At 47.0% G+C, this 20,851-nt stretch overlaps 1 protein-coding gene across 1 annotated transcript in view; it reads left to right on the top strand.

Moving 5' to 3' along the window:
* Positions 1-8,312: 8,312 nt before the first annotated feature.
* The window catches only part of LOC139538555 (uncharacterized), a 29,145-nt gene continuing 16,606 nt past the window's right edge, over positions 8,313-20,851 (top strand). Inside the window, exons 1-5 of the mRNA XM_071340720.1 lie at positions 8,313-9,072; positions 15,597-15,830; positions 16,114-16,284; positions 19,023-19,154; positions 19,237-19,403. Coding sequence (XP_071196821.1) covers positions 8,562-9,072; positions 15,597-15,830; positions 16,114-16,284; positions 19,023-19,154; positions 19,237-19,403 — 1,215 coding nt within the window. The 5' untranslated portion in view covers positions 8,313-8,561. The remainder of the gene's footprint in view (positions 9,073-15,596; positions 15,831-16,113; positions 16,285-19,022; positions 19,155-19,236; positions 19,404-20,851) is intronic.

Below are 20,851 nucleotides of genomic sequence, written 5' to 3'. Positions count from 1 at the left end.
GTTATATCTGGTGTATTTCTCCTGTTATATCTGGTGTATTTCTCCTGTTATATCTGGTGTATTTCTCCTGTTATATCTGGTGTATTTCTCCTGTTATATCTGGTGTATTTCTCCCTGTTATATCTGGTGTATTTCTCCCTGTTATATCTGGTGTATTTCTCCCTGTTATATCTGGTGTATTTCTCCTGTTATATCTGGTGTATTTCTCCTGTTATATCTGGTGTATTTCTCCCTGTTATATCTGGTGTATTTCTCCTGTTATATCTGGTGTATTTCTCCCTGTTATATCTGGTGTATTTCTCCCTGTTATATCTGGTGTATTTCTCCTGTTATATCTGGTGTATTTCTCCTGTTATATCTGGTGTATTTCTCCCTGTTATATCTGGTGTATTTCTCCCTGTTATATCTGGTGTATTTCTCCCTGTTATATCTGGTGTATTTCTCCCTGTTATATCTGGTGTATTTCTCCTGTTATATCTGGTCTATTTCTCCTGTTATATCTGGTGTATTTCTCCCTGTTATATCTGGTGTATTTCTCCCTGTTATATCTGGTGTATTTCTCCTGTTATATCTGGTGTATTTCTCCCTGTTATATCTGGTGTATTTCTCCTGTTATATCTGGTGTATTTCTCCTGTTATATCTGGTGTATTTCTCCCTGTTATATCTGGTGTATTTCTCCTGTTATATCTGGTGTATTTCTCCTGTTATATCTGGTGTATTTCTCCCTGTTATATCTGGTGTATTTCTCCCTGTTATATCTGGTGTATTTCTCCTGTTATATCTGGTGTATTTCTCCCTGTTATATCTGGTCTATTTCTCCCTGTTATATCTGGTGTATTTCTCCCTGTTATATCTGGTGTATTTCTCCCTGTTATATCTGGTGTATTTCTCCTGTTATATCTGGTGTATTTCTCCCTGTTATATCTGGTGTATTTCTCCTGTTATATCTGGTGTATTTCTCCCTGTTATATCTGGTGTATTTCTCCCTGTTATATCTGGTGTATTTCTCCCTGTTATATCTGGTGTATTTCTCCTGTTATATCTGGTGTATTTCTCCCTGTTATATCTGGTGTATTTCTCCCTGTTATATCTGGTGTATTTCTCCTGTTATATCTGGTGTATTTCTCCCTGTTATATCTGGTGTATTTCTCCCTGTTATATCTGGTGTATTTCTCCTGTTATATCTGGTGTATTTCTCCCTGTTATATCTGGTGTATTTCTCCCTGTTATATCTGGTGTATTTCTCCTGTTATATCTGGTGTATTTCTCCCTGTTATATCTGGTGTATTTCTCCCTGTTGTATCTGGTGTATTTCTCCCTGTTATATCTGGTGTATTTCTCCTGTTATATCTGGTGTATTTCTCCCTGTTGTATCTGGTGTATTTCTCCCTGTTATATCTGGTGTATTTCTCCCTGTTATATCTGGTGTATTTCTCCCTGTTATATCTGGTGTATTTCTCCTGTTATATCTGGTGTATTTCTCCTGTTATATCTGGTGTATTTCTCCCTGTTATATCTGGTGTATTTCTCCTGTTATATCTGGTGTATTTCTCCCTGTTATATCTGGTGTATTTCTCCCTGTTATATCTGGTGTATTTCTCCTGTTATATCTGGTGTATTTCTCCCTGCTATATCTGGTGTATTTCTCCTGTTATATCTGGTGTATTTCTCCCTGTTATATCTGGTGTATTTCTCCTGTTATATCTGGTGTATTTCTCCTGTTATATCTGGTGTATTTCTCCTGTTATATCTGGTGTATTTCTCCTGTTATATCTGGTGTATTTCTCCTGTTATATCTGGTGTATTTCTCCCTGTTATATCTGGTGTATTTCTCCTGTTATATCTGGTGTATTTCTCCTGTTATATCTGGTGTATTTCTCCCTGTTATATCTGGTGTATTTCTCCTGTTATATCTGGTGTATTTCTCCCTGCTATATCTGGTGTATTTCTCCTGTTATATCTGGTGTATTTCTCCCTGTTATATCTGGTGTATTTCTCCTGTTATATCTGGTGTATTTCTCCCTGTTATATCTGGTGTATTTCTCCCTGCTATATCTGGTGTATTTCTCCTGTTATATCTGGTGTATTTCTCCCTGTTATATCTGGTGTATTTCTCCTGTTATATCTGGTGTATTTCTCCCTGTTATATCTGGTGTATTTCTCCCTGTTATATCTGGTGTATTTCTCCTGTTATATCTGGTGTATTTCTCCCTGTTATATCTGGTGTATTTCTCCCTGTTATATCTGGTGTATTTCTCCCTGTTATATCTGGTGTATTTCTCCTGTTATATCTGGTGTATTTCTCCTGTTATATCTGGTGTATTTCTCCCTGTTATATCTGGTGTATTTCTCCCTGTTATATCTGGTGTATTTCTCCCTGTTATATCTGGTGTATTTCTCCCTGTTATATCTGGTGTATTTCTCCTGTTATATCTGGTGTATTTCTCCCTGTTATATCTGGTGTATTTCTCCTGTTATATCTGGTGTATTTCTCCCTGTTATATCTGGTGTATTTCTCCTGTTATATCTGGTGTATTTCTCCCTGTTATATCTGGTGTATTTCTCCCTGTTATATCTGGTGTATTTCTCCTGTTATATCTGGTGTATTTCTCCTGTTATATCTGGTGTATTTCTCCCTGTTATATCTGGTGTATTTCTCCCTGTTATATCTGGTGTATTTCTCCTGTTATATCTGGTGTATTTCTCCTGTTATATCTGGTGTATTTCTCCCTGTTATATCTGGTGTATTTCTCCCTGTTATATCTGGTGTATTTCTCCCTGTTATATCTGGTGTATTTCTCCTGTTATATCTGGTGTATTTCTCCTGTTGTATCTGGTGTATTTCTCCCTGTTATATCTGGTGTATTTCTCCCTGTTATATCTGGTGTATTTCTCTGTGTTATATCTGGTGTATTTCTCCCTGTTATATCTGGTGTATTTCTCCCTGTTATATCTGGTGTATTTCTCCCTGTTATATCTGGTGTATTTCTCCTGTTATATCTGGTGTATTTCTCCTGTTATATCTGGTGTATTTCTCCCTGTTATATCTGGTGTATTTCTCCTGTTATATCTGGTGTATTTCTCCCTGTTATATCTGGTGTATTTCTCCCTGTTATATCTGGTGTATTTCTCCCTGTTATATCTGGTGTATTTCTCCCTGTTATATCTGGTGTATTTCTCCCTGTTATATCTGGTGTATTTCTCCCTGTTATATCTGGTGTATTTCTCCTGTTATATCTGGTGTATTTCTCCCTGTTATATCTGGTGTATTTCTCCTGTTATATCTGGTGTATTTCTCCCTGTTGTATCTGGTGTATTTCTCCCTGTTATATCTGGTGTATTTCTCCCTGTTATATCTGGTGTATTTCTCCTGTTATATCTGGTGTATTTCTCCCTGTTATATCTGGTGTATTTCTCCTGTTATATCTGGTGTATTTCTCCCTGTTATATCTGGTGTATTTCTCCTGTTATATCTACCCCTAAACTTTGTTTCAACAAGTCAAAATACGTTTCTATTTACTCCTCAGACACCCTAAAATGTAATCAAACTATAATATTTCTTACAGAAAGAAGTATGTTCAATAGGAAACCGATTTTAGCAGGTGCATCTTGTCTTCATGGCACACGCAAACATGAATTTCCAAGATTGTGTCCCTGTACTAAAACTGATATTTCTTATTCGTTTTTGAGGGCTTACACACCTGAAACTTTGAACATAGACTGCTGACACCCTGTGGAAGCCATAGGAATTGCATCCAGGGAGATAATTTTTAATATGACATTTTACTTGCCATTCTAAGAGGATGGTCTCTCTCTCAAAAACATTCTGGTTGGTTTTTCTTTGGATTTTCTCCTACCATATCTATTGTGTTTTCTTTCCAATGGTACCAATTATATGCATATCCTGGCTTCAGGGCCTGAGCAACAGGCAGTTTACTTTGGGCACGTCATTCAGACAGGAAGTGGAGAAAAAAGCGTCTTAGCCCTAAGAAGTTTTTAACTTCTGTCTGTGCCCAGCAGGTAACACTTCAGGATACTCAAAATGGCAGGTGAAGTGCCCTCACAAAGTACAGGCATAGAGGGCTGAAAACACATTATGGCTGACCTACCCTGTTTAAACAAACGTTGCAAGGTCACCCAACGGACACAACTAGGACTTTAGCTTTATGGGAGGCATAGAAGAGACCATCACACAACAAATACTGTCATACTTCCCTTCTGCTAGTTGAAGCATATGAATAATACGTGGCTGGTGAATTATTACAATCAGGGCTGCAGTGTTGCAAAATACTGGAAACTTTCCCAAAACACCCAGGCCCCCCCCCCCAAAAAAAAAAAAACCTGGTTGGAAGATTTCCCGGAATCAGGAGGGAATAAGCAGGAAATCCGGAATATTCTAATCAGGATAAGAAATTAGTCGTAAAGAAAATCTGCCAAGATTTCTTTGGGAAAAGCGAACGGACTTTTGACACCCTATATATAATAACTCAAGCTGTGGTCACTGCCAGGTCAGCGTATATATATATATATATATATATATATATATATATATATATATATATATAGCCTATAACTCAAGCTGTGGTCACTGTGCCAGGTCAGCATATATATATATATAGCCTATAACTCAAGCTGTGGTCACTGTGCCAGGTCAGTATATATATATATATATAGCCTATAACTCAAGCTGTGGTCACTGTGCCAGGTCAGTATATATATATATATATAGCCTATAACTCAAGCTGTGGTCACTGTGCCAGGTCAGTATATATATATACTGTATATATAGCCTATAACTCAAGCTGTGGTCACTGTGCCAGGTCAGTATATATATATATATATATATATATAGCCTATAACTCAAGCTGTGGTCACTGTGCCAGGTCAGTATATATATATACTGTATATATAGCCTATAACTCAAGCTGTGGTCACTGTGCCAGGTCAGTATATATATATATATATATATATATAGCCTATAACTCAAGCTGTGGTCACTGTGCCAGGTCAGCATATATATATATATATATAGCCTATAACTCAAGCTGTGGTCACTGTGCCAGGTCAGCGTCCAGTCAGCTGTTCTCTTTTAACCCTTAGTGGACACTGAATGACCTGAATATTTGATGCAGTTGGAGTGTGTTGTCGGGTTTACCCATAGCCACTAGATGGCACTAGCTTCAAACAGAGCCATGTCATTTAGAGAGTAAAGGCCTATGCAGTTTCTGTGTTACCATGCATTTACATCACACTTCATCCGTCTATGGCAGCCATTGTTATCTCCCCATTGACATAACATGGAGAATATTTAAACAATGATATGTAACTGAAATGTCTACAATTAGGGACAATAGAAACATTAAAACTCTAAATATATTGCTGTGGTTTCAAGGTGTATTAGTCATATGTACAGGATACACCTGGTAGTACACAGAGCTGGACTGAGACAGCCATTTTGTGGCTTTAGGCATTGGGTGTAACTAAGTTATAAGCAATGCAACAACTACGTATCGGAGTCGAAGGGGTTCAAGTTGAAGTTAAAACAATAACAAAGCATACTGCCCCTGTTTCGGTAAAACGGTAAACAATAACAATAACAGGCTGCCCCCAAAAACAATAACAGGCTGCCCCTGTTTCGGTAAAAATCTGAGGGATGGGACTTGATCATTGTAATCGCTCTCAAATTCATAGACAGAGCTATGCATGTCAGGACTGACCACCCGTTATATCCAAATGATAGCATTAACCCTGTTATGAGGCTATACCGTGTTTGTTTACATTTATTTTGTTTACAAACATCAGAGTAAGTATATTTTGGGTTTTGATGGGGCTCTGACAGTTGAAGCTCGTAAGTTATATTCTTCGAGAATCAACGGGTGCATATCATTGATTCAATTTAGTCAACAAAAAAAAAAAATGGATGTGGCAACATGGAGCATCTGCAACTTTGCATGACGAACCATCAAACAGGCAAAGAGCGTCAGTACAGGACTAAGATTGAATCGCACTACACCGGCTGCGACGTTCGTCGGATGTGGCAGGGCTCGCAAACTATGACAGACTACACCGGGAAGCACAGCCGAGAGCTGCCCAGTGACACGAGCCTACCAGACAAGCTAAATAACTTCTATGCTCGCTTCGAGGCAAGTAACACTGAAACATGCATGAGAGCACCAGCTGTTCCGGACGACTGTGTGATCATGCTCTCCGCAGCCAAAGTGAGTAAGACCTTTAAACAGGTCAACATTCACAAGGCCGCCGGGCCAGATGGATTACCAGGACGTGTACTCCGAGCATGCGGTGACCAACTGGCAAGTGTCTAAACTGACATTTTCAACCTCTCTCTGTCTGAGTCTGTGATGCCAACATGTTTTAAGCAGACCACCATAGTCCCTTTGCCCAAGAACACTAAGGCAACCTGCCTAAATGACTACCGACCCGTAGCACTCACGTCTGTAGCCATGAAGTGCTTTGAAAGGCTGGCCATGGCTCACATCAACACCATTATCCCAGAAAACCTAGACCCACTCCAATTTGCATACCGCCCCCAACAGATCCACAGATGATGCAGTCTCTATTGCACTCCACACTGGCCTTTCCCACCTGGACAAAAGGAACACCTATGTGAGAATGCTGTTCATTGACTACAGCTCAGCGTTCAACACCATAGTGCCCTCAAAGCTCATCACTAAGCTAAAGGACCCTGGGACTAAACACCTCCCTCTGCAACTGGATCCTGGACTTCCTGACGGGCCGCCCCCAGGTGGTAAGGGTAGGTAACAACACATCTGCCACTATGGGGCCCCTCAGGGGTGCGTGCTCAGTCCCCTCCTGTACTCCCTGTTCACTCATGACTGCATGGCCAGGCACGACTCCAACACCATCATTAAGTTTGCAGACGACACATCAGTGGTAGGCCTGATCATAGACAACGACGAGACAGCCTATAGGGAGGAGGTCAGAGACCTGACCGTGTGGTGCAAAGACAACAACCTCTCCCTCAATGTGATCAAGACAAATGAGATGATTGTGGACTACAGGAAAAGGAGGACTGCGCACGCCCCCATTCTCATCGACGGGGCTGTAGTGGAGCAGGTTGAGAGCTTCAAGTTCCTTGGCGTCCACATCACCAACAAACTAACATGGTCCAAGCACACCAAGACAGTCATGAAGAGGGCACGACAAAACCTATTTACCCCTCAGGAGACTGAAAAGAATAGGCATTGGTCCTCAGACACTCAAAAGGTGTTACAGCTGCACCATCGAGAGCATCCTGACAGATTGCATCACTGCCTGGTATGGCAAGTGCTCGGCCTCCGACCGCAAGCTACTACAGAGGGTAGTGCGTACGGCCCAGTACATCACTGGGGCCAAGCTTCCTGCCATCCAGGACCTCTATACCAGGCGGTGTCAGAGGAAGGCCCTAAAAATGGTCAAAGGCTCCAGCCACCCAAGTCATAGACTGTTCTCTCTACTACCGCACGGCAAGCGGTACCGGAGCGCCAAGTCTAGGTCCAAGAGGCTTCTAAACAGCTTCTACCCCCAAGCCATAAGACTCCTGAACATCTAGTCAAATGGCTACCCAGACTATTTGCATTGCCCCCCCCCACCCCATGCTGCTCCTACTCTCTGTTATTATCAATGCATAGTCACTTTAATAACTCTACCTACATGTACATATTACCTCAATTATCTCGACACCGGTGCCCCCGCACATTGACACATTGACTTTGTACCGGTATTCCCTGTATATAGCCCTGCTCTTTAATTATTTGTTATTCTTATCTCTTACTTTTTTAGGGATTTTCTTAAATCTGCATTGTTGGTTAAGGGCTTGTAAGTAAGCATTTGACTGTAAGGTTTACACCTGTTGTATTCGGGGCATGTGACAAATAAAGTTTTATTTGATGATGTCTTCCCAGGGAACAACCTGTGGAAAACATCCAGACATAAAGTATTCATTTTAAAGATACAGTAAATATTGTTTAAAAAGCATATTGTTTTTTTTCATAATCAATAGGACTATATATATTTTTTTTATGTGAATCACCCTTTCCAGTATTGACGCCGGCGCAGCATTCTTTGGAACAAAAGTCGACGCGCCGTGCGTCAGCGAACACACATGATGCGCTCTTCCTGCCCTTGACAGCCAGGTAGCCTCTTATCCCCATCCTTATGCTGCACCGGGTTCCTTTAGAGCCCCCCCTCTCTCTCTCTCTCTCTCTCTCTCTCTCTCTCTAACTCCCCCTCTCCCCCTTTGTTTACTGGCATGTCAGAGCCTGTGGGATGGAGTTACTGTTGCACAGTACTCTCCATCAGGCCGCCGCTCTGAGAACCTTTGAAGTCCTCATTTAATGTAGGGAGCTGCATCTCTCACATTTGATAAGACAGTTGGGAGCCGTCGAGTAAGCGTCTACAGGGAGTTAATATTCCCCAAATAAACGTGTAGCCTACATTAAAGTTTTGGAAAGTGGTAGCCTATAAATTGAGAGAGTTTATTTTAAAAAAAAATATATATAATAATAATAATAAGTGGAATAAATAAATTGGCACGCGCGTAATGGCAAATCTTTTCTCCAACAAAACCATGAGGCTCAAGTGGATGCGCGTGTCTCTTTTGATCTTGGTTCTATTCCTGGGTGACTCCCGCGGCTCCCAGGTGAAGTTTGGCCGCTTGGATCGGTGGGTGAAGACCGGGTTCCAGTACCTGAAGTTAAACCTGTGCCGCAGGGTGTCTCTGTCTGAGGGCGAATGTAAGCGGCTGTCCCATCTTCAGCTCAGCGGAGTGGCCGTGTACGTTTCCGAGCCAAACTCCGAGAAAGTACTCGCCATTCTCCCAGATTCCTATTCTTCAGGGATGCTACCGCCGAAGCAGGGCGGTTACGGTATGAGTTCGGTACTGGAGGACAGTAGAAGACGTCAGGATTTCTTCCCGGGATCGACTGCGCATGATGCCGTGTTGGTGTTGGATCCGAGTCCCGGAGAGAGTTTCGGACATCCCGTGATTCTCTTTTATGTGGACCTAAACACAACCAAGAAAAAATGTGCACATATGGATGGAATTTATTTAGGTAAGAACAAATTAATGTACTATGTTTACTTTGAAAAATAAACTTTTAATATGGATATCTCAATTTATAACTTTGTTTTCTTATAATTAACGTTGTTTTCTTATAAATATCCCACTGGACACAGACATTATTTCAATGTCTATTCCTCGTTGGGAGGAAACGACGTTGATTCAACCAGTGTGTACCCAGTCGGAGGGTAAATGTCCACATTTTATTCTACCAAAACGTTTTGAAAGGCTATCCCATTTAAAGATGAATTAGCCTAATTGTAAGGTCAAATGTAGTCTTAAAACCTTTAACTGACCCTTCTTGAAAAACATGTTTTAAAAAATATATTTCTTTTTACTATCAATGCAGATAAGAACTCCCCCCCCCCAAAAAAAATGTTTCAACTTGATGTTTATTTAGGAACTAACAGATCTCTACCACGCAGTTAAGAATTCACAATAGGGTCCTATCAGCACTGCCTTATTCGAAAGGCAATTTGTATCGGCCAAGCATTTTATTTTTTACTCATCTCAAAAATATCTTTAGGTCTGCTTCAATGACTTGTATAGGTAGGTAAGTATTGGTAAATGAGGACTGGTGTTCAAATTTGAACAAATGATGGTACTTTTGTAATGTCCAAACATGAATATTCAACTACATTGAAGTGAATGCGTTTTCAGGTGATGTATAGTGCAATGTCCCTTGTTTTATCACAATTATAGGCATAATATTATAGATGACTTTAAGTCTGAATATTGATTAATTGATCCTATGGGTCCTGAAATGTGGTTAAACCACTTTATGTTACCTAATAATATTGCACGTTGTCATATTCACCTTGCTTTGTTTTTACTGACATATCAAACAGCCTGGTTGAGCACATTTTCCCAACATTTTTTATTTATATTTTTTTAGCTATTTTCATATTCCTGGAATGGTGCAATATTTGTCCCTCATTAACTAAAATTCCTCCCTTTTATCCCATATTTTTGGTGACTGAGTTTGAGTGTTCTCACAACCCTCTGAATGGGTAAAGTTATGATTACCACAACAGTGAACAGCAGCTCCCCCCCCCCCCCCCCCCACACAAAAAAAAGGACTCAAATTATGTTAATTGATGCAGGAGGGCTGGGGGGAATTGACCGAGTAAATATTTCTTTCATATCCACCTCTAAATCCATTGTCATAATATGCTCTACCAGCCCGTTGAGAATGTCCTTAATAAAGGGGTTTATTAAGTACTGGTATTCCAGATCAGTTTGTTTTAGAATATTTCTCAAGCTTGGTTTGATTGAAAATACTATTTCCTACATGGACAGGCTGTTTCAACCATTTATCAAGCCACTTGATCCACAGTAATATATTCCCCTACGGCTCAGGCTGTCAGAATGGGACACCTCTCTTTAAAATAAATAAATAATAATTATCAAGTGTTTTCAAATGGTCAGAAGTTACATAGCTTAAGTCCAATAAGAGGGAGGTCTTTTGTATTCTAATGAGGCTGTAAAGGGGGGAAATCAGAGCATTCTCTTACACACTGCAGACACAGAGTACGCTGAAGGGTTGAGAGCACTGTGAGAGCCTTGAACAGGACAGTGTGTGTACCGTGTGTATACCGTGTGTATACCGTGTGTGTACTGTGTACGTGTTTGCGTGTGTATACCGTGTGTGTGTGTGTGTGCGCCTGCGTGAAAGTGTGTGTGTGTGTGTGTGTGAGAGAGAGCGAGAGAGTTTGTAAGCAGTAAGCAACGTGAGAGAAGAGAGCTCTCAGGCGCTGCCAGGTGGTGGACACCCTGCTGGGGTAGTAGAGGACCCAGATGCATGGCTGAACCCAGCCACAGTCACCAGTCATGTATTCACAATAACACCTCTCCATTATTCATCTTGAGTGGATGCTGTCCTTAGCTAAAAGTTCAGCACACTGTACGGTACTCATTCCATTCCAGTCAGCACCACCCACCACCCTCTCTGCCCAGACATTTCAGCTTCTCCACCCTGCTGCACTGGGACAGGAGGTAGGAGTTCCTCAACTCTCAACTGTGTCTCTCTACTGACCCTTTTAACTTCTCAGCCCTGCCCTGCCCCTCACACTCCAGTCTACTGAATGACAGCCCTGCCCCTCACACTCCAGTCTACTGCATGACAGCCCTGCCCCTCACACTCCAGTCTAGTACATGACAGCCCTGCCCCTCACACTCCAGTCTAGTACATGACAGCCCTGCCCCTCACACTCCAGTCTAGTACATGACAGCCCTGCCCCTCACACTCCAGTCTAGTACATGACAGCCCTGCCCCTCACACTCCAGTCTAGTACATGACAGCCCTGCGCCTCACACTCCAGTCTAGTACATGACAGCCCTGCCCCTCACACTCCAGTCTAGTACATGACAGCCCCTCACACTCCAGTCCAGTACATGACAGCCCTGCCCCTCAAACTCCAGTCTAGTACATGACAGCCCTGCCCCTCACACTCCAGTCTAGTACATGACAGCCCCTCACACTCCAGTCCAGTACATGACAGCCCTGCCCCTCAAACTCCAGTCTAGTACATGACAGCCCTGCCCCTCATACTCCAGTCTAGTACATGACAGCCCCTCACACTCCAGTCTAGTACATGACAGCCCAGCCCCTCACACTCCAGTCTAGTACACGACAGCCCTGCCCCTCACACTCCAGTCTAGTACATGACAGCCCCTCACACTCCAGTCTAGTACATGACAGCCCTGCCCCTCACACTCCAGTCTACTGCATGACAGCCCTGCCCCTCACACTCCAGTCTAGTACATGACAGCCCTGCCCCTCACACTCCAGTCTAGTACATGACAGCCCTGCCCCTCACACTCCAGTCTAGTACATGACAGCCCCTCATACTCCAGTCTAGTACATGACAGCCCCTCATACTCCAGTCTAGTACACGACAGTCCTGCCCCTCACACTCCAGTCTAGTACACGACAGCCCTGCCCCTCACACTCCAGTCTACTGAATGACAGCCCTGCCCCTCACACTCCAGTCTAGTACATGACAGCCCTGCCCCTCACACTCCAGTCTACTGCATGACAGCCCTGCCCCTCACACTCCAGTCTAGTACATGACAGCCCTGCCCCTCACACTCCAGTCTAGTACATGACAGCCCTGCCCCTCACACTCCAGTCTAGTACATGACAGCCCCTCATACTCCAGTCTAGTACATGACAGCCCCTCATACTCCAGTCTAGTACACGACAGTCCTGCCCCTCACACTCCAGTCTAGTACATGACAGCCCCTCACACTCCAGTCTAGTACATGACAGCCCTGCCCTTCACACTCCAGTCTAGTACATGACAGCCCTGCCCCTCACACTCCAGTCTAGTACATGACAGCCCTGCCCCTCACACTCCAGTCTACTGCATGACAGCCCTGCCCCTCACACTCCAGTCTAGTACATGACAGCCCTGCCCCTCACACTCCAGTCTAGTACATGACAGCCCTGCCCCTCACACTCCAGTCTAGTACATGACAGCCCCTCATACTCCAGTCTAGTACATGACAGCCCCTCATACTCCAGTCTAGTACACGACAGTCCTGCCCCTCACACTCCAGTCTAGTACATGACAGCCCCTCACACTCCAGTCTAGTACATGACAGCCCTGCCCTTCACACTCCAGTCTAGTACATGACAGCCCTGCCCCTCACACTCCAGTCTAGTACATGACAGCCCTGCCCCTCACACTCCAGTCTAGTACATGACAGCCCTGCCCCTCACACTCCAGTCTAGTACATGACAGCCCCTCACACTCCAGTCTAGTACACGACAGCCCTGCCCCTCACACTCCAGTCTAGTACATGACAGCCCCTCACACTCCAGTCTAGTACATGACAGCCCTGCCCTTCACACTCCAGTCTAGTACATGACAGCCCTGCCCCTCACACTCCAGTCTAGTACATGACAGCCCCTCACACTCCAGTCTAGTACACGACAGCCCTGCCCCTCACACTCCAGTCTAGTACATGACAGCCCCTCACACTCCAGTCTAGTACATGACAGCCCTGCCCTTCACACTCCAGTCTAGTACATGACAGCCCCTCACACTCCAGTCTAGTACATGACAGCCCTGCCCTTCACACTCCAGTCTAGTACATGACAGCCCCTCACACTCCAGTCTAGTACATGACAGCCCTGCCCTTCACACTCCAGTCTAGTACATGACAGCCCCTCACACTCCAGTCTAGTACATGACAGCCCTGCCCTTCACACTCCAGTCTAGTACATGACAGCCCCTCACACTCCAGTCTAGTACATGACAGCCCTGCCCTTCACACTCCAGTCTAGTACATGACAGCCCCTCACACTCCAGTCTAGTACATGACAGCCCTGCCCTTCACACTCCAGTCTAGTACATGACAGCCCCTCACACTCCAGTCTAGTACATGACAGCCCTGCCCTTCACACTCCAGTCTAGTACACGACAGCCCTGCCCCTCACACTCCAGTCTAGTACATGACAGCCCCTCACACTCCAGTCTAGTACATGACAGCCCTGCCCTTCACACTCCAGTCTAGTACATGACAGCCCTGCCCCTCACACTCCAGTCTAGTACATGACAGCCCCTCACACTCCAGTCTAGTACACGACAGCCCTGCCCCTCACACTCCAGTCTAGTACATGACAGCCCTGCCCCTCACACTCCAGTCTAGTACATGACAGCCCTGCCCCTCACACTCCAGTCTAGTACATGACAGCCCTGCCCCTCACACTCCAGTCTAGTACATGACAGTCCTGCCCCTCACACTCCAGTCTAGTACATGACAGCCCTGCCCCTCACACTCCAGTCTAGTACATGACAGCCCTGCCCCTCACACTCCAGTCTAGTACATGACAGCCCTGCCCCTCACACTCCAGTCTAGTACATGACAGCCCTGCCCCTCACACTCCAGTCTAGTACATGACAGCCCCTCACACTCCAGTCTAGTACATGACAGCCCTGCCCCTCACACTCCAGTCTAGTACATGACAGTGGACAGAGAGAAACCAAAGTTGACAGGGTTCCAGGTTAATTATACAGTCTGTGAGTGTCAATCATCTGTGAGGGTCGACTACCTGTGAGGGTCATCTACCTTTGAGGGTCATATATCTGTGAGGGTCATCTATCTGTGAGTGTCATATATCTGTGAGGGTCAACTACCTGTGAGGGCCATATACCTGTGAGGACATGTGGACATGGGGGCCCTGGGCTGTGGACATGGGGGCCTGGGCTGTGGACATGGGGGCCCGGGCTGTGGACATGGGGCCCTGGGCTGTGGACATGGGGGCCTGGGCTGTGGACATGGGGGCCCTGGGCTGTGGACATGGGGGCTTTAGACATGGGGGGCTGTGGACAGGGGGGCCCGGGCTGTGGACATGGGGGCTGTGGACATGGGGGCCTGGGCTGTGGACATGGGGGCCCTGGGCTGTGGACATGGGGGCCTGGGCTGTGGACATGGGGGCCCAGGCTGTGGACATGGGGGCCTGGGCTGTGGACATGGGGGCCTGGGCTGTGGACATGGGGGCCTGGGCTGTGGACATGGGGCCCTGGGCTGTGGACATGGGGGCCTGGGCTGTGGACATGGGGGCCCTGGGCTGTGGACATGGGGGGCTGTGGACATGGGGGGCTGTAGACATGGGGGGCTGTGGACATGGGGGCCTGGGCTGTGGACATGGGGGCCCTGGGCTGTGGACATGGGGGCCTGGGCTGTGGACATGGGGGGCTGTGGACATGGGGGGCTGTGGACATGGGGGCCTGGGCTGCGGACATGGGGGCCCTGGGCTGTGGACATGGGGGCCCTGGGCTGTGGACATGGGGGCTGGGCTGTGGACATGGGGGCCTGGGCTGTGGACATGGGGGGCTGTGGACATGGGGGGCTGTGGACATGGGGGCCCGGGCTGTGGACATGGGGGGCTGTGGACATGGGGGCCCTGGGCTGTGGACATGGGGGGCTGTGGACATGGGGGGCTGTGGACATGGGGGCCCGGGCTGTGGACATGGGGGCCCTGGGCTGTGGACATGGGGGCCTGAACTGTGGACATGGGGGCCTGAACTGTGGACATGGGGGCCTGAACTGTGGACATGGGGGCCCTGGGCTGTGGACATGGGGGGCTGTGGACATGGGGGGCTGTAGACATGGGGGGCTGTGGACATGGGGGGCTGTGGACATGGGGGCCCAGGCTGTAGACACGGGGGCCCTGGCTGTGGACATGGGGGCTCGGGCTGTAGACATGGGGGCCCTGGCTGTGGACATGGGGGCTCGGGCTGTAGACATGGGGGCCCAGGCTGTGGACATGGGGGCCCGGGCTGTGGACATGGGGGCCTGGGCTGTGGACATGGGGGCCTGGGCTGTGGACATGGGGGCCTGGGCTGTGGACATGGGGGCCCGGGCTGTGGACATGGTGGCCCTGGGCTGTGGACATGGGGGTGTGTTGTGTTTTGATATGTGTTGTGTCGTTGTTGTGTCTCACCTGACCTGATCTGTGTTGTTGTTCTGTCTCACCTGACCTGACCTGTGTTGTTGTGTCTCCAGGAGAGGAGTGTCTGACTCTGGCCCTAAAGAGTCGCTGTCAGAACCAGCTGAAGCGTCGTCAGAGCGGCAGTGAGCGGCTGGCGGGGAACGGGCGTGCCCGCAGGGCTACCGTGGCGAGGCCTAGGAGCAGCCCAGGGAGGGTGGAGCGCAGCGGGGGTCTCTGTGAGATACATTTCCTTCCCATGGTGGTCGGGGTCCGGGATAACAACAGGACACAGAGGCTACGATGCGTGGGTGAGTTGGTGCCCACCTACCAGGTTTTACAAGTAGCCTGGTTCCAGAACTGTTTGTCCGGTCTTTCGTGTTGACGAGACAGCACAATTAGATCTGGGGACCAGGCTAGAAGTACACAATATTAGCCAACGTGGAGACACAACGCTGTAGTGCTTTTAGCCTGGCGCTCGGGCAGAGAAATCTGTCTGATCCACGCACCACTAAGGCACCAAGAGGATGAGTACGTCAACTGCAGTCTCTACCTCTACACCATGTGACGTGATGATATTGTGTGAGTTTACAGACCACCCAGACTTTGCCCAGTGCCCCCAGCCTCTGCCCCTCACCAGCCCCAACACGCCAGTGTCCAGCTGTGAGCTCAACAAGAACACCAGGCGATGCCACCAGCAGCCCCTGGCTACACACCTGTCCTGTCGTCTCTACCAGACCTGTGACCATGCTATACTACTCTCAGGTAGGTTACACCTGGCAGCTCAGACCTGTGACCACGCTATACTAATCTCAGGTAGGTTACACCTGGCAAGTCACCTGAACACAGACCAACACCTCCTCTTTACAGACCAACACCCCCTCTTTACAGACCAACACCTCCTCTTTACAGACCAACACCCCCTCTTTACAGACCAACACCTCCTCTTTACAGACCAACACCTCCTCTTTACAGACCAACACCTCCTCTTTACAGACCAACACCTCCTCTTTACAGACCAACACCTCCATCTCCTCTTTACAGACCAACACCTCCACCTCCTCTTTACAGACCAACACCTCCTCTTTACAGACCAACACCTCCATCTCCTCTTTACAGACCAACACCTCCACCTCCTCTTTACAGACCACCACCTCCTCTTTACAGACCAACACCTCCATCTCCTCTTTACAGACCAACACCTCCACCTCCTCTTTACAGACCACCACCGCCTCTTTACAGACCAACACCTCCACCTCCTCTTTACAGACCAACACCTCCACCTCCTCTTTACAGACCAACACCTCCTCTTTAGAGACCAACACCTCCTCTTTACAGACCAACACCTCCACTTTACAGACCAACACCTCCTCTTTACAGACCAATAACTCCACCTCCTCTTTACAGACCAACACCTCCTCTTTACAGACCAACCCCTCCTCTTTACAGACCAACACCTCCTCTTTACAGACCAACACCTCCTCTTTACAGACCAACACCTCCTCTTTACAGACCAACACCTCCACCTCCTCTTTATAGGCCAACACCACCTCTTTACAGACCAATACATCCACCTCCTCTTTACAGACCAACACCTCCTCTTTACAGACCAACACCTCCTCTTTACAGACCAACACCTCCACCTCCTCTTTACAGACCAACACCTCCTCTTTACAGACCAACCCCTCCTCTTAACAGACCAACACCTCCTCTTTACAGACCAACACCTCCATCTACTCTTTACAGACCAACACCTCCACCTCCTCTTTACAGACCAACACCTCCACCTCCTCTTTACAGACCAACACCTCCTCTTTACAGACCAACACCTCCACCTCCTCTTTACAGACCAACACCTCCACTTTACAGACCAACACCTCCACCCCCTCTTTACAGATCAACACCTCCACCTCCTCTTTACAGACCAACACCTCCAGCTCCTCTTTACAGACCAACACCTCCTCTTAACAGACCAACACCTACTCTTTACAGACCAACACCTCCACCTCCTCTTTACAGACCAACACCTCCTCTTAACAGACCAACACCGCCTCTTTACAGACCAACACCTCCACCTCCTCTTTACAGACCAACACCACCTCTTTACAGACCTCCACCTCCTCTTTACAGACCAACACCTCTTTACAGACCAACACCTCCTCTTTACAAACCAACACCTCCTCTTTACAGACCAACACCTCCTCTTTACAGACCAACACCTCCTCTTTACAGACCAACACCTCTTTACAGACCAACACCTCATTCTCCTCTTTACAGACCAACACCTCTTCCTCCTCTTTACAGACCACCACCTCCTCTTTACAGACCAACAACTCCTCTTTACAGACAAACACCTGCTGTTTACAGACCTCCACCTCCTCTTTACAGACCAACACCTTCTCTTTACAGACCAACACCTCCTCTTTACAGACCTCCACCTCCTCTTTACAGACCTCCACCTCCTCTTTACAGACCAACACCTCTTTACAGATCAACACCTGCTCCTTACAGACCTCCACCTCCTCTTTACAGACCAACACCTCCTCTTTACAGACCAACACCTCCTCTTTACAGACCAACACCTCCTCTTTACAGACCAACACCTCCTCTTTACAGACCAACACCTCCTCTTTACAGTCCAACACCTCCTCTTTGCAGACCAACACCCCAACCCCTCTTTACAGACCAACACCTCCTCTTTACAGACCAACACCTCCTCTTTACAGATCAACACCTCCTCTTTACAGACCAACACCTCCTCTTTACAGACCAACACCTCCACCTCCTCTTTACAGATCAACACCTCCTCTTTACAGACCAACACCTCCTCTTTACAGACCAACACCTCCTCTTTACAGACCAACACCTCCACCTCCTCTTTACAGACCAACACCTCCACCTCCTCTTTACAGACCAACACCTCCTCTTTACAGACCAACACCTCCTCTTTACAGACCAACACCTCCTCTTTACAGACCAACACCTCCATCTCCTCTTTACAGACCAACACCTCCTCTTTACAGACCAACACCTCCACCTCCTCTTTACAGACCAACACCTCCTCTTTACAGACCAACACCTCCATCTCCTCTTTACAGACCAACACCTCCTCTTTACAGACCAACACCTCCACCTCCTCTTTACAGACCAACACCTCCTCTTTACAGACCAACACCGCCACCTCCCCTTTACAGACCAACACCTCCTCTTTACAGACCAACACCTCCACCTCCCCTTTACAGACCAACACCTCCTCTTTACAGACCAACACCCCCTCTTTACAGACCAACACCTCCACCTCCTCTTGACAGACCTCCACCTCCTCTTTACAGACCAACACCTCCACCTCCTCTTTACAGACCTCCACCTCCTCTTTACAGACCAACACCTATTTTTTACAGACCAACACCTCCTCTTTACAGACCAACACTTCTGCATGATCAGCAGACACCCTTAATCAATATGTATGTGTGGGTGTGTGATACGTGTGTCCGTGTGTGCAGGTGGATGGCAGCAACAGATCACGTACCAGCGTCACGTTCAGAACCTGCAGCTCTTCTACAGGATGCTGAGGAACAACGGCTTCCACAGAGATCACATCAAGACCTTCTTCGCTGGGAACGGACAGCTCTCAGGTGGGGAAAGGACAGATCAGGACACGGACGCACACCGCCTGATACCCCCTCTCTAACCTCTCCATCCCCTGTCTCTCTACAGAGGAGGCAGAATGGGTGTACCCAGCTACAGAGAAACGAGTGATAAGGACCCACATCTCCTATATCTGTGGTAAACAGCACTGTGCAGACTCCCTGGTCCTCTACCTCAACAGCCCGACCAGGAACGACGGGACCATGCTGCTCTGGGACGGTAACTACAACGGCATAGTGAGTAGAGATAGATTACTAATAGATGGATAAATAGTTAACCCAATGCGTACTTTACTTCCCTACGCATCAACACAACGAGGGACTGGATTACTATAGTTAGAAGTATCGTTACCTATAAAGTCCAATACCTAATTCTATATTACTGTAACACACCAAGAGCAGCTATGCCTCCTGTACTCACTAACTGACTCCATCCTGTAGTCACTAACTGACTCCATCCTGTAGTCTCTAACTGACTCCATCCTGTAGTCACTAACTGACTCCCTCCTGTAGTCACTAACTGACTCCATCCTGTCGTCACTAACTGACTCCATCCTGTAGTCTCTAACTGACTCCATCCTGTAGTCACTAACTGACTCCCTCCTGTAGTCACTAACTGACTCCATCCTGTCGTCACTAACTGACTCCCTCCTGTAGTCACTAACTGACTCCATCCTGTAGTCACTAACTGACTCCCTCCTGTAGTCACTAACTGACTCCCTCCTGTAGTCACTAACTGACTCCATCATGTAGTCTCTAACTGACTCCATCCTGTAGTCTCTAACTGACTCCATCCTGTAGTCTCTAACTGACTCCATCCTGTAGTCACTAACTGACTCCCTCCTGTAGTCTCTAACTGACTCCATCCTGTAGTCTCTAACTGACTCCATCCTGTAGTCACTAACTGACTCCCTCCTGTAGTCACTAACTGACTCCATCCTGTCGTCACTAACTGACTCCCTCCTGTAGTCACTAACTGACTCCATCCTGTAGTCACTAACTGACTCCCATCCTGTAGTCTCTAACTGACTCCATCCTGTAGTCACTAACTGACTCCATCCTGTAGTCACTAACTGACTCCCTCCTGTAGTCACTAACTGACTCCCATCCTGTAGTCACTAACTGACTCCATCCTGTAGTCACTAACTGACTCCATCCTGTATTCACTAACTGACTCCATCCTGTAGTCACTAACTGACTCCATCCTGTAGTCACTAACTGACTCCATCCTGTAGTCACTAACTGACTCCCATCCTGTAATCTCTAACTGACTCCATCCTGTAGTCACTAACTGACTCCATCCTGTAGTCACTAACTGACTCCATCCTGTAGTCTCTAACTGACTCCAGCCTGTAGTCACTAACTGACTCCCATCCTGTAATCTCTAACTGACTCCATCCTGTAGTCACTAACTGACTCCATCCTGTAGTCACTAACTGACTCCATCCTGTAGTCTCTAACTGACTCCAGCCTGTAGTCACTAACTGACTCCCATCCTGTAATCTCTAACTGACTCCATCCTGTAGTCTCTAACTGACTCCATCCTGTAGTCACTAACTGACTCCATCCTGTAGTCACTAACTGACTCCCATCCTGTAGTCTCTAACTGACTCCATCCTGTAGTCACTAACTGACTCCATCCTGTAGTCTCTAACTGACTCCCATCCTGTAGTCACTAACTGACT

This window comes from Salvelinus alpinus, chromosome 14, assembly GCF_045679555.1.
Source record: "Salvelinus alpinus chromosome 14, SLU_Salpinus.1, whole genome shotgun sequence".
Taxonomy (NCBI): domain Eukaryota; kingdom Metazoa; phylum Chordata; class Actinopteri; order Salmoniformes; family Salmonidae; genus Salvelinus; species Salvelinus alpinus.
This window is presented reverse-complemented; position numbering and strand designations above follow the sequence as displayed.